Source organism: Prosopis cineraria, unplaced genomic scaffold (genome assembly GCF_029017545.1).
Source record: "Prosopis cineraria cultivar Desert tree isolate PC_DT_omini unplaced genomic scaffold, ASM2901754v1 PC6, whole genome shotgun sequence".
NCBI classification, from domain to species: domain Eukaryota; kingdom Viridiplantae; phylum Streptophyta; class Magnoliopsida; order Fabales; family Fabaceae; genus Prosopis; species Prosopis cineraria.
In genome coordinates this window covers 5328909-5343041 of record NW_026555337.1, presented here as the reverse complement: position 1 = coordinate 5343041, position 14133 = coordinate 5328909, and the positions used below count along the sequence as shown (strand labels likewise).

At 30.5% G+C, this 14133-nt stretch overlaps 1 protein-coding gene across 1 annotated transcript; it reads left to right on the top strand.

Moving 5' to 3' along the window:
* The first annotated feature begins 8093 nt into the window (after window positions 1-8093).
* On the top strand, window positions 8094-13346 carry LOC129313312 (G-type lectin S-receptor-like serine/threonine-protein kinase At4g03230). Its single transcript, XM_054956273.1, is given in 9 exon segments — window positions 8094-8526; window positions 8529-9488; window positions 9766-10236; window positions 10331-10474; window positions 10569-10774; window positions 10846-11056; window positions 11390-11627; window positions 11729-11879; window positions 12785-13346. Coding segments are annotated over 9 exon segments (2931 nt in total). The 5' UTR covers window positions 8094-8279; the 3' UTR covers window positions 13088-13346.
* The last annotated feature ends 787 nt before the right edge of the window (window positions 13347-14133 follow it).

Below are 14133 nucleotides of genomic sequence, written 5' to 3'. Positions count from 1 at the left end.
AATGCTACCTCATTAAAAATTTTATCAGAAAACTCAATGGGACAAAAACTTGGTTAAGAAAAAAAAGATTACACCACATGTTTAGTCTCATTGATGACAACATCAATTTTGAATTATTGTGCTTCAAGATAATATATTAATTTTTCAGATGTGATTGTTGTGAATATTTTTTTCAAGTAGATCTTGCTCTTGATTGAATCACTAGATGTATTATTATAGTATATATAATTTTTATATGTATGGTTATAAAATAAACTTAGTATAGTGATTTTATAATCACTGGTTACTAAATGCTCAATCGATAAGTTAAATGTAAAATCAATATCATAATTTTATTCTCAAATATTTTTTTTGATAAAAACCTATCATTTTCAATACATATTTGTAAAGACAGTTTGTGCATACCCAAACACTTAAACTATTTTGATTTGTCCAAGGCTATAAGCTTAAGAACTTATGCATGTATATATGCTGAATGATTTTCCTGAAATTTTTTTCATGCTTTTGGCATTTGAAATCATTCAAAGATTGTCATGTAAATTTAACTATTTAGTGAGTAATATGTATATGTTATAATAATGTTCAGGGCCTATTTGTTTTATAAAAAAAATATGTCATAAAAAAAATTAAGTGCTTTTTGAAAAAATATATTTTATGAGCTTTTGTGATGTTTGTCTAAACTAATAATCAAAATTTGAGATTTCTAATTATCTTAAGAATATGCTCTAAAAATTATCTATTACGATAGACAAGATAGAGTGTTTTAAAGAAATAAGATACACGAAGATATCACAAAATTTTAAAATAATATAATAATAAATTGTTGTTATAAACTAAAAATTAAGGAATATATAATAAAAATTTAAAAACAGTTAATTAATAATCACTTTTTATTACTATAATTAAACATAAGATAATGTCTATTTTTTATAAAATTTTTATAAAATAAATATCCTTTTGTAAAATCTCTAAAATTATCCAAAAATCATTTTTTTAATATTAAACAAGCAGGCCCTTAATAGACCTAAATCATGCTTCAATTTTTGCTTTCCCCGTTTCTTTTTCATGCACTGCATTTATATTTTTTTTTAATGATTCTTGTTAGCATTTTTCTTATTTATGCGTATATTACCGGCCCTAAACTTTATCAATTACTTTTACCAAATCAATTATAAACTCGCGGTTATGTTCAAAAGGAATCTCATATTCTATAAACTAACGCGCACGCATTTACTCAAATAATAAAGATTACTCTCATTAAAATATTGTTAGAAAATCCAATCCAATATATTTCAAATATATCAGAAGAAAATTTTATGCTGAATATCTTGTGTCCCCGAAGGGACTTGGGATATATTCTAAGTATATTCGGATATTGTTATCATTAATCAAATAAAAATGCTGGATATTCTCTTAATGGCTGTAATAACTAATGAATCAAAACAAATACACAAAGAGAGAATTAATTATATCAATTTCGAGAGAGTATAAAATTAGTTACCATGCTTGATTTGAAGCGTATAACCACGGAGAATATACTAAAAATAGGGCTGCACATTAGCCAAATCAGACAGTATTTCAACCTAACATAAAGTCTAATGTTTTTCATGAAAATGGTTGGATTAGACAGTTTATGGTTTGATTTAGTTCAAAAAGAACTAGAGGTTGGGTTGGGTTATGCTGGATTAGACTTGGTTTATATGATTGAAAAATTAGCCTAAGTAATCTAGTACCTCAATTTTTTTTTTTTGGGGTACTCTTTGTGAGAGATAATGCATTTAACTTAATAAATTCAATTGAGACAATAAAAATATTTATAACCATGCAAAGCCTATCACAAAATTAAAACTAAATGATAATAAATCCATGACAATCTTTAATAACAAAAAAGTATTCAAGTTAGAATTCTTTTGGTAAGGCTCTTGGTAACAAAATCTCCATACTTAAAATTTATGAAAGCTTATTTGCAACAGCAAAACAACTAATGACATGATCTTGCAGACCAACTTTTGTGCTGGGACGCTTTGGAAAGTATGCAAATCCTTATTCAAACAAGTGAAACAACTGACCTGATATGTTTCCCAATAACTTGAATACAATTAAAAAAATTGAAGACGTTATATATACATATGGATATATTAAAAAATTCTTTGGGAAGGTTTGACATTTCAGTTCCTTGTCGGATCTTTCGCTTTTTTATGCATCGAGACATTTTTTTTAAGATCTGACTACATCACGTTGCGTCGAGATGAATTGGATTGAACTGAATCTTCAAGCTTTTGCACAGCCTTGCCACAAAATACAGAATTGCAAGAACTCAATTACCCCCCCCCCCAACAAAAAAAAAAAAACATTCAAAGAAAACCAATAATGTTTCGATTTATTTGAATCTCAGATACATCCACTTGGAAAAAATAATTTCTTTATTTCCCCTAAAAACGGGTTTAGCTTTTCACCTTGGACTTCAGATTTGTATGTTCGATAATAGATGGGAATTGGATCCTCTCAGATTCTCATCTCTCAGCGTCCTTAAGCAGCAAGAAAATCCTGGCCCTTCACTCTATATTTAATGTCTTATATTTTGCCACATCATCTCATATTAAAATAATTTAATTTTAAAAATATTTTTTACACTTTATTTCACTACTTTATAATACATTTTCATGATGATGATTTGAGCTGATTTTTTAATCATTTTTTTATTTTCCAAACTTGTTCAAAAAACTACGGAGTAATTTTTTGAATGTGTTTTTATTAAATAAATTAAGTCATAATTTGAATAAATCAGACTGTATGTCTTGTTTTATATTTATGTTTTTTGAAAAAATCTATAGAATAGGCTTGTAGGGACTTACATCTGACTTATTTAAACTCTAGTCTGACTTATTTAACAAAAATATATTAAAAAAATTCTAAAAAATAATATTTTGAACAAGTTTTGAAAATAAAAAATGATTAAAAAAATCATCTTGAATTATCATCACAAGCAGGGTCAGGATTTTCTCACCATCGAGGGACGGGAATTTGAGAGGATCCAGACCCACAATAGATGCGCATTTATAATTTATTGGATTAGGGAAATAAAAAATATGTACGAATTTACGAATGGTAAGCACTGAATTGCAGTGTCAGGTGAAAAAAAAAGGGTAAATAACGCAGCTGAATATATTTTTATATTTGTTTTGATATTAATAAAGGGGAAGCATATCTCTCAGTTCTTCTTTGATAGGAATCTCTTCAACTTTTTTGAGTTTGAATTTTAGTTGAATATAATTAATTATAATAAAATTAATTAATATAATTAATTTTAATTATAATTGATTGTATTATATTATAATTATGTTTAAATATTGTTTCTTTGAATTTAATTTTAACATAATTGAAAATGTTTAAATGATTTAATTTGAGTCAGTTTTAAATGCACAAATTACCATAAAAGACATGAGCTTTTTAGTGTAAATATCAATAAAGTTGCATATAATATTATTAAATCCTTTTTCATATATTTAACAAATAAATATATAATAATGATTCATTTAATATTTAAATTGCATTATATTGTAATGTTCGGTTGGCATAAAAACAAAAGTAAAAAAAAATATTAAATACTAGAAAAAACATTAAGAGGGAAAATATATAAAAACGAATCTCCCAATATATAATTAAAAAAATAGTTTGGCAGTATGATAAAGGGGAAAATGTATATAAGTATTTACACTTTACGGATCAAACAAATAGCAATTATCAATAGAGAGGACTTCGCATGCATTCATGTAAGGAAAAATATATGGAGGTGCTTCACTTCAAAATTCACAAGCCAAACATAGGGGTATATTTGAATTGTTCAAATTTTTTACATACAATTGATTCAGCAAAAGATATAATTAATACGCAAATGTAGGTGTGCTGTCAGCTTTTTTAAAAATGGAGTTCAAAGTCCAAAATCGATTAACAAACAAGAGAGGGTATTGGGGTCCTTTTAAAAAAAAAAAATAGAAAACTATGGTTTTGTGGGTTTAGGATCGATTATTCAATCAATCCAAACACACATTTAGTTGGCAAAATATCAAACTGTAACTTCTACCCAAAATAATGTCGTTACTTTAGGTGGGAGGGGAGCCAGGACGCCAGCTGAATCACTGGTTTTTTTTTTTTTTGGTCAAAGAAAAACTGGGCCATTTTAATAGAGGCAACGCAAGAACCGAAAAATATTTAGTATCCATTTGAATTTTAGTTAGGTATAATAAATTATAAAAATAATTGATTAAATGATAGATTTTAATTATAATTAATTATGTTATAAAGTAATCTATTTGCATACCATTTTTTTAAAATTAATTTTGACAGAATTAAAGATGTTTAGATAATTTAATCAGAATTAATTTTAGCTATATAAATTATTATAAATGACATTGATTTTCAAAATTCAATTATTAATATATTCGTATATAATATTATTAAATTTGTTAAATTTTATTTAAGAAGTAAAATATATTATTTAAATTACATGTCTAATTATTTATAAAAATTTACGCAAATAAATAACTCAATATATTTTAGTTCAAATAAATTTAATAAAAGAAAAATATTTAATTCTTAAATATCAAACATTAATTTTATAAAAACTAATAAAAATGATAATATATAAATTAATCTCTAATGATATTATAATATGAGCCATATTTGACGAAGACCTTAAGCACCGCCTTAAAATTTTGACAATATAGAAAATGTAGCAATGTCACAAATGATGCAAAATCTCTCTCTCTAGATTTTTGCAACAATCTTTGTCATGACTCTAAATTTTAAATTAATTTTTTTCTACTAATTAATGTTTTATTTGAATTAGTCTTATAATAAGTGCTGAGTGAAGTGTGATGATTGACAGGAACTTATGCTAATAACTTTTTTAAGGATACAAAGTTTGAATTTTATTTAAAAAAAAAGAGAAGAAAAGAGAGTTTAGTTTTATTTTTATTAAATTATGTATTTTTTTGCAATTTTTTCTTGAATTTTTTTTTTGTAATTTTCTCCAATGCTTTTTTGTTAGCTTTTCGACAAAAGCTCGGATTCCCAGCTTCTGGAAAAAATCAATTTTTGGCCTAAAAATAATTAACCTATTTTATAACTGTTTGGATAATTTTGGTTTTTAATCAATTTTTTCTTCAAATAATTGATTAAAACCGCTATCCAAACACACTAAGTAGGTGGTCTATTGGTTCCGGCTCAAGAGACAGGACCACCGGGCCTAATTTTGCGCCACGTCTTTTTCTTTCCTTTTCTCTTTCCTTTTTCAAGGTTATTCAAACGTATTTGAAATGGGTTGAACGGGGCAAATTAACTTTCATGCTATATAAAAAAAATTTATTTCTCACAATACTACACTTTCAATAATATTTATTTAAATACTATAAATTTAAAAATTAGCCTGATTAGTACCGAGTTTCACTTTTTTTTTTTGTCAAAAACGTACATAGAACTTGACTTCTATCAAGCCAAGTTTTATTTAACATAAAAACAAACATCTGTCCCATCATCTCTCTCTTCAGTCAATTTTTTTTTATCAGATATAGAACTTGGCTTCTATCAAGTCAAGTTCTATTTAATTTTAAAAAAATTAAATATATATCTTATCAACTCTCTTTTCAGCTAAGTTCTAATCAATTATTTAGGTAAAATTTAAATTATACAATCATTATTCCAACATTATTAACTTATTAAAAACTAAATAATCACTTGAAGTCTCTTAAAACTAAAACTACATCAAACCGTAGGTTTTTTATCATCAAGAAATCAAAAACGAAAGAAAGTATGTGATTAAAAAAAATATTTAGAACATTTATATAGTCTGAAAACGTTTGAAATCATACTCAAGGTATTTATTATGGAACCCCATCTTTAAAATTTTGCTCACTCTCTGTCTTAGTTTATCATCATGCACTGAGTGAGAGGAAGACAGGAAGAAAGAAAGAGGAAGTGATGCGTGCAGAAAAAGAAATGGGATTGAAATAATAAAATAAGTTAATTGGCTCCACATTTTGATATGCATTCTCTCTTTCCTCTTTGTTTTTTTTTTCAAATCTTCTTCGTTCTTTTCTTTTCAAAAATTAATAATCTATAAACCCTCCCCCCACACACATATTATGCAATTTTTATAGTACTTTCTTAACATCTTAAAAATTAAACTCTACTAGTGTATTTTAATAAACACAATTTCTTTAATATTTATATGATTATAAATTTTTTATTTAGATTTGAAGAGTAAAAATAGAGATGTTATAATAACTTTGTGTCATTCATAATATCCTGATTGACAATTTTAGAGATCCATGATAATTTAGCATCACTCATGGTATAACCTAAAATATGTTAGCAATTTTATTATTTTTACTTATGATGATTTAGTATCACTCAGAACATCTCATTTAATGATTTTAGAGATTTATGGTGATTTGTTCGGTTAATCCAAGCGTCTAATGTTGTATTAGACATTAACATTTCAATTTCAATTGATTAGGGACTTCAATTGATTATTTAGTCTTTAACGAAGTTAATGATATTAGAATAATGATTGTATAATTTAAATTTTGCCTAGATAATTGATTAGAACTTGGCTGAAAAGAGAGGAGATGAGATGTGTATTTAATTTTTTTAAAATTAATCTATGTCTGACAAAAAAAAATGGCTGAAGAGAGAGATGATAGGTCAGATAATTTTTGTTTTATATTAAATAGAACTTGGCTTGAGATTCTATGTACGTTTTTGACAAAAAAAAAATTGAAACTCGGTGCTAATCAAGCCAACTTTTAAATTTGTAGTATTCAGGTAAATATTATTGAAAGTGTAGTATTGTGAGAAATAATTTTTTTTTTTATAGTATGAAAGCCAATTTGCCGGTTGAACGGTTATACTCCTTTTATTTTAAATATAAACAGTTTTTCCAACTAATTTTAATTCAGAATATAAATAATTTAATATATATATATATATATGTCATTATATGCCTTATATTTATTAACTTAAATATTTATATAAATGTAATCTCTCAGTCATCAGAGAGTATATTGATAATTAAGATTAAGAGTAAAAATATATATATATATATATATATGTTTGTGATAATAGAGATTTTATTGGTATACAAATTACTTTTAAAAACCGCTTATATTTTAAATAAAAGGGAGTAGTATAGATGGAGAGTTTTTTTTTTGGGTGGTTGTGCAAAGTGCAAACTTATAGTTTATAGATCCATGCCTTTTTTGTGGTTTTTGTGGCCATCATTTCTTTTAATATTATTTGACTCAACTAGAAGACTTTTAAATAGGAATTGGCATGTTAAATGGGAAGCTAATTTTTGGCTCTGTCAGTTGGTGATCAAATTTCTGACTTTAATTCTTTTAATCACCCACTTATAGTAGAGAGGAGGTTGGTAATGTTGATTCGTAGTTCTCTACTGTTTTTATATTTTGCTGTGAAATGATATATTTCCAGTTTTAGTTATAAAAAAAAAACTTTATTCATATGCATAGAAAAAATAAGGTGTTATTGAAATAGGGACAAATATTCAAATAGCCCTAAAAATCTTAAAGTAAGAATCGTATCAAAAGTTTTTTGAAAGAAAAATACACATAATATATCTAAAAATTAAACAATCTTTTTTTAAAAGTCATTAGAGAAAAAAGTAAAAAAATGAATCCCGTGTGATTTACTCTGGACGTGATATAATGATGCTGATGAAAGCGATGATTTGTTTTTTATGATCATATTGATTATTGATGCTGACACGAGACAAGAAAAAGTAAAAGCGACGACCGGAGGGGAAAGGCACGCGACGACCTTACTTGGCCTGTCACCTGGCCAGTGGCCACTTGTTCGATCCTTCTTTCGCATTGGATTCTTTTAACGCAAACAAATATTATATAAATTATAATATGCCATTTTGTATGCAATTTGAGAGCATCCGTTCCCATCTCTTAATTTATTTTCTCCAAATGGAAGAGAACAAGAAAAGAAACACGCTTGCAGAGCTGAAGGCCTCCAGCGTAGACTATCCCTTACATAAAATGTTGCTTTAGTCAATTTGAAATCAAGTTGCAGCTACAATCCAAACAGGATTGAAATTAGTTTGCTTTCACTTGCAATTAATAAACACACATACAAACACACAGATACTCGTTTACCTTTCAAGGTTCATAGAGCTACAACCACTGTTTCCATCGGATTCAATCATACCAAAAGGAAGAAAAGGATCATGATAACGAGATTCATCATCAAGTAATATGAGAGCTGTCATTGTCGTTCTGTTCTCTTTCACTGGCTGGTTGCTGTGTTTTTCTCAGCTACATCTGGCTCAAGATACTTTAGAGCCTGGCGAAGAGATTACTGGTGATGCCACCCTTGTTTCAAAGGAAGGCAAATTTATACTGGGTTTCTTCTCCCCACGACAAGATTCAACAAAGTACTTAGGAATATGGTACAACGAGTCACAAGTACAGCCACGAACGGTGGTATGGGTTGCGAACAGGGACCCCCTGTTCCAGACTCCATGGCATCTTTTCAAATCGCAGACGATGGAAACCTCCGAGTATCAGACTCCAATGGAAAAGGCTACTGGTCTTCCGGGCTCGAGGGATCTTCATCCTTAAACCGTACAGTGAAGCTTATGGACTCAGGAAACCTGGTACTCATAGATGACGAGGTCAGAACAAATAATCGCTGGCAGAGCTTTGAACATCCAACGGACACATTTCTGCCTTCCATGAAAATGGATAAAAACATGAACTTGACATCTTGGAGAAGCTCTGATGACCCATCCCCGGGGAACTACACCTTTCAGCTTGCTCAAACAGGGAGCAACAGCTTTACAATTTGGAAAAATCAGCGCCAACTTTTCTGGAAACCTTCAGAGCCAATCCCCCTGTCATTATTGAGATTGTTGACAAACTCCTCTCAGCAACAGCCGTTGACTGATCATCCAAGGCTAGTCATGAACTATACAGGGAAGATCGAATTGCAGAGGTACAACGATGATAATCTCGAAAGTGGATGGTCAGCGGCGTTTAGCGAACCTACAGAGTGCAAAATATACAATGCGTGTGGGAGTTTTAGCATCTGCAATGATCAGAATCGCCCTGTCTGTAAGTGTTTGCCCGGATTCGATCCTTTGCCAACTAAAAATTCCTCCGGAGAACAGGATAATGGGTGTGTCAGAAAATCTACATCGTGTGGAGGAAAAGACATTACATTTTTAAACTTGACGATGGTTGAAGTGGGAAGCTCGGGTAAACCAGTTGCAGCAGGAAATGAAGCAGAGTGCCAATCTGTGTGTCTCAACGACTGCTCTCGATGCCAGGCTTATTCGTATAATACTAGATTATCGGTTCGGAATCCTGTTTGCTTGATCTGGACTCAGGATTTACCTACTCTTACAGAAGATTCCCCTAAATATGGCATTTCTCTTTCCGTCCGCCTACAGGTTTCAGACATGGGTCAGATTTCCACCCCCCCTTTTTTTTCCGGCCTGAAGATATTTTTTTTTTTAAAAAAATTATAGCAGTGTTTATGTGGTATGATGTTCCACGATTACTTCGATAATCGAGGTTCAAATTAAAAAGGACGCAGTTACCGTGTGCTTCAATCACCGTCAAATATTAAATATATAGTTTTACTTTTCCTTCTTTTTCTTTCCTTGTTTCCAAACGATGTATGATTTACAAACACCAAAAACTAAAATGGAATGTTCATCAATTGTATTAATTTATGCAGCATCAATTGCCAAAACCTGTGAACCTTGCGGCACAACAATAATTCCATATCCACTAAGCACTGGGCAAGATTGTGGGGATCCCTTGTACTTCAAGCTCAAATGCGACAACACAACAAAAACAGGCGAGGTTAGCTTCAATATGTCTGAACTTGGGCTTCTTCGGGTGTCTAAAATAGACTCAGATAATCGGAAGTTGCGAATCCAAACTAATGAGTTCAACTTCTGTGATGGCAAAGATCAAAGACAAAAGGTTAAGGTTGACTTACCCTTTAACGTAACCGACTGGTGCTTTGGTATAAAGGAAATAGAGGTTAGTTGGTTACCACCATCAGAACCTCTCTGCCATAGCATGACAGACTGCAACGACTGGCCGCATTCGACCTGCAACAATGATTCGAAAGATGGAAAACCAAGGTGCCTTTGTAATACGAACTATTACTGGAACAATTCAACTTTAAATTGCACCCCAGGTACTTACCTTTTATAATATTACGTACCTCCGGCAGCGTATTTGCTGGTCCTAATTTTTTTAACATTTCGATCGTTACCAATTCTCTTTTACAGGTGTCCTTTCCACCTTACACGAGCCATCTGGAAGAAGAAAATCACTCACAGTAATTATTGTGGCAACTCTCTTAAGCGTGGCTTTCATAACTTGCATGGTTGTTTTTGCTTATCTATGGAAAAAGAGAATAGCACGAAAGAAAGGTAATATTTTTAGTTATGCATTATGAATTGCTTGCTAACTCTTTCTCTGCAAGCAACACAATCAATAATATACATTTCTCTTCTTGTTACTAAGAAAGGGGAAGAGTTCAGAGAAATCGAGGGCGGATGTATGACAGTGGGAGACAAGTGAAAGATTTGATATACTTGGAAGAGCTAGAAGAAAAAGACAACGAAGGCATAGAGGTACCGCAGTATGATTTTGAAACCATACTGGCTGCTACAGATAACTTTTCAGATGCCAACAAGCTAGGACGAGGAGGTTACGGACCTGTTTACAAGGTAATTGACACATATTGCTTGCTAGCTTAATTTCGAATGATGGCTTATGGAGATATATTCTTTTTCTTTAGGGTATATTATCCGGCGAACAGCATATAGCAGTAAAGAGGCTTTCAAATGTTTCATCGCAAGGTTTGAAGGAATTCAAGAATGAAGTTGTTTTGATATCGAAGCTACAGCATCGAAACCTTGTCAGACTTCGGGGCTACTGCATGACGGGAGAGGAAAAAATCTTACTTTACGAATACATGCCAAATAAGAGTTTAGACGCATTCTTGTTCGGTTAGTTTTCAAATGCATTAATTTAAACTAGACTTAATAATGTTCATTTTCTCAATGAATAAGCTTTATAATATTCAGTCTGGATTTAAATCTGATTTAGGAAGAAACATAATGCACGAACCATGTCAACTAAAAACATAATGATTTTAATTTAAAAGTAAAATGAAAACAGAAAACAAATTTGGATGAGCATGCGCTCATCACCTACTTAGATGTAGATGAGCAACCAGTGCCCATCTTCTTAAATGGTCAAAAATCAAACCCAAATTCTTAATGCTTTCAATGCATAACAAAGGCTCAAAGAACTTGCGAAAAATGAAAATATTGATGCAGATCGTACGCGAAATCTGATATTAGATTGGCAGTTGCGGTTTAACATAATTCTAGGAGTTGCTCGAGGAATGTTATATCTTCATCAAGATTCTAGATTGAGAGTTATTCATAGAGATTTAAAAACCAGCAACATTCTTCTAGACGAGGAGATGCAACCAAAAATTTCAGACTTTGGTTTGGCTAGAATATTTGGAAACAAAGAAATTGAGGCTAACACTGAGAGAATAGTTGGAACTTAGTAAGTTCAAAATTTCTATTTGATTATAATAGAATTGAACCTTGATTCATTTATGAAATAAGTTACATTTTTCTTTTGTTTTTTTAACTTTTATTTTACAGTGGATATATGGCTCCAGAATATGCATTGGATGGATTATTCTCAATCAAATCAGATGTTTTTAGTTTTGGTGTAGTAATTCTTGAAATAATCAGTGGAAAGAAAAATACAGGATTCTTTCAATCCAAACAAGCTTCCAGCCTTTTAGGTTATGTATGTACCTTCTTATTCTCTCTCTCAGCATCTTTGATCGTTTGCATTATGGTGATTCATTGATGGATCTATGTTGTGAAGAATGGGGACAATTACCCCCACTACTTTGCCTCCCATTCCTTAATAATTTTTTGAAAAAATATAATCTTTGATCTTTATAACTTCATCAAATTTTGTTTTTAGTTTGTATAGTTTTTTTAATATTTTCAACTCCTGTAATTTTAGAAAGATTGTGTGATTTTATTTTTCAATTCAAACAAAACTCTATAAAACTATAAGGATTAACGATTATATTTTTTCTCAATAACGTGTGGGTGTGGGTGTGTTGCCAATTGAGAGTGCCTGAATTCGATTTGTGGCTTGACATGTGAAAGCAAAACACTGTCACCCCCCAAGCCACAAGGTTTGCGTGGGCGGGCGTGTTAATTGTCTCTAATAGACTTAGTGATATTATTCATGATTAATTATCTATTTTATACACCAAATATTTATATTTTAACATTTTTATTTAATAATTGATTTTGATTGATTTGAGTAATTGAAAGGCCACACACAGTTGTATAAAAAGCTTGTAAAAATGGGAAGTATATTTGTATATGTCTATTGGCATGTTTGCAATTAGCCTTAATTTAACCATGGCAATGACAATAGTGGAAAGAGATTTCTGTGTTGTAAATTTGATGAAGAGTCAAAGACGAACAATTGTTTGCTTGGCTATACATAGAGAGAGGGGCAGAAATGTCTATTGTGTTAAAAATGAAAAAAAACATCGAACTTCACCAAAACATGAAAATCATATGGAACAATTACGCTGTATATCTATAATTTAATTTCAATGATAGGTTGTTATTTACATATGTTGTTGTCACTATGCATGAAATTGTTTTACGTGAATGAATATGCAGGCGTGGAGACTATGGACAGAGAACAAGTTGATGGATTTAATGGACCGGTCTTTGAATGAAAGTTGCAATGCACACCAATTCGTAAAGTGTGCACAAATGAGCCTATTGTGCGTGCAAGATGAACCAAGAGACAGGCCCACCATGTCACAGGCAGTGATAATGCTTGAAAGCGAGATTACAAGCCTGCCAACTCCAAAGCAACCATCTTTCTTTATCACAAGAGGCTTTTCTGGCTCAGCTTCTTCTTCCAGCAAACCTGAAGGAATTCTTTCAACCGAGAGCACCTACCAAGAAGGTCGTTAGTGCCTCCTATGAATATACACAACTGTGAAGGCTTGTCCAAGCTCCTCCACCTCCTCTTCACTTCACTTCTCATCCCATTCGTTAGGTTAAATCTGGACCCTTTGAATTTATTATTTTGTAAGGTTGTTGGTAAAATATGGAAACAAATTTTGATGTCAACAGATTAGGACTATAGTAAAAGAAAGAAAGAATATCTATTTTATAAAATATTTGAGTGGTTGAAATTTATTCTAATAAGTGAGGCTTAAAGTCCATATAATTTGGGGGTAACATCATGTCCCTCTTCATTGATATTTTTATTGATTTTTTTGTTGTGAAATTAAAAGGTAGTAAAATAATTTAGCTTTTTTCCAGAATAAGGAAATTATTGAAATTTGATGGTGGATCTACTGGTATCATTTAATTTTTGGTTTAGAAATAAATGCCATATTGAGACGAACTTATTTTTAGCCAAAAAAATAAAATTAAAATGATTCCAAACAGAAAAAAAAATATTAAGTAAAACTTTAATAACATGTTTGGATACCGCATTTGGATTTAGCTTTCAACATTTACACAAAAAAGTCAAGACAACCTTTGTGAGAAGGAGAAATTGATGGCTTTTGCTGAAAGTACTATTAAAATGTAATTTGAAGACGCTCATAATTTTACACTACCTTTATCAGCCAACACCTTGTACCTTTAAGAGGGCTAGGCTTCACACGTTGCTTTATGATAATTTAATTTTGAAAGAGTAATCATCTATGCTGTGCTGGGCTCACAAGATAATGCAGGGAGAGTAGAAAATGTGAGGAGACAAAATGAAGAGAAGAAAAAATTGAATGGATGTAATTTTCTCGCTATATGCCTGGGCGAGCAAGAAAAAATGAGAGGATGATAAAATTATTAATTTTATATAAATAATAATAACACTATTATTATAGAAAGATATTTATATCTAATACAATTTAATATTTTAACATATTTTTATATAATTTTTATTATAAATTGTTCACTAAATAAAATAAAATAAGGTAAAAAATGGAGGGAGGCAACTAGCAATAAAT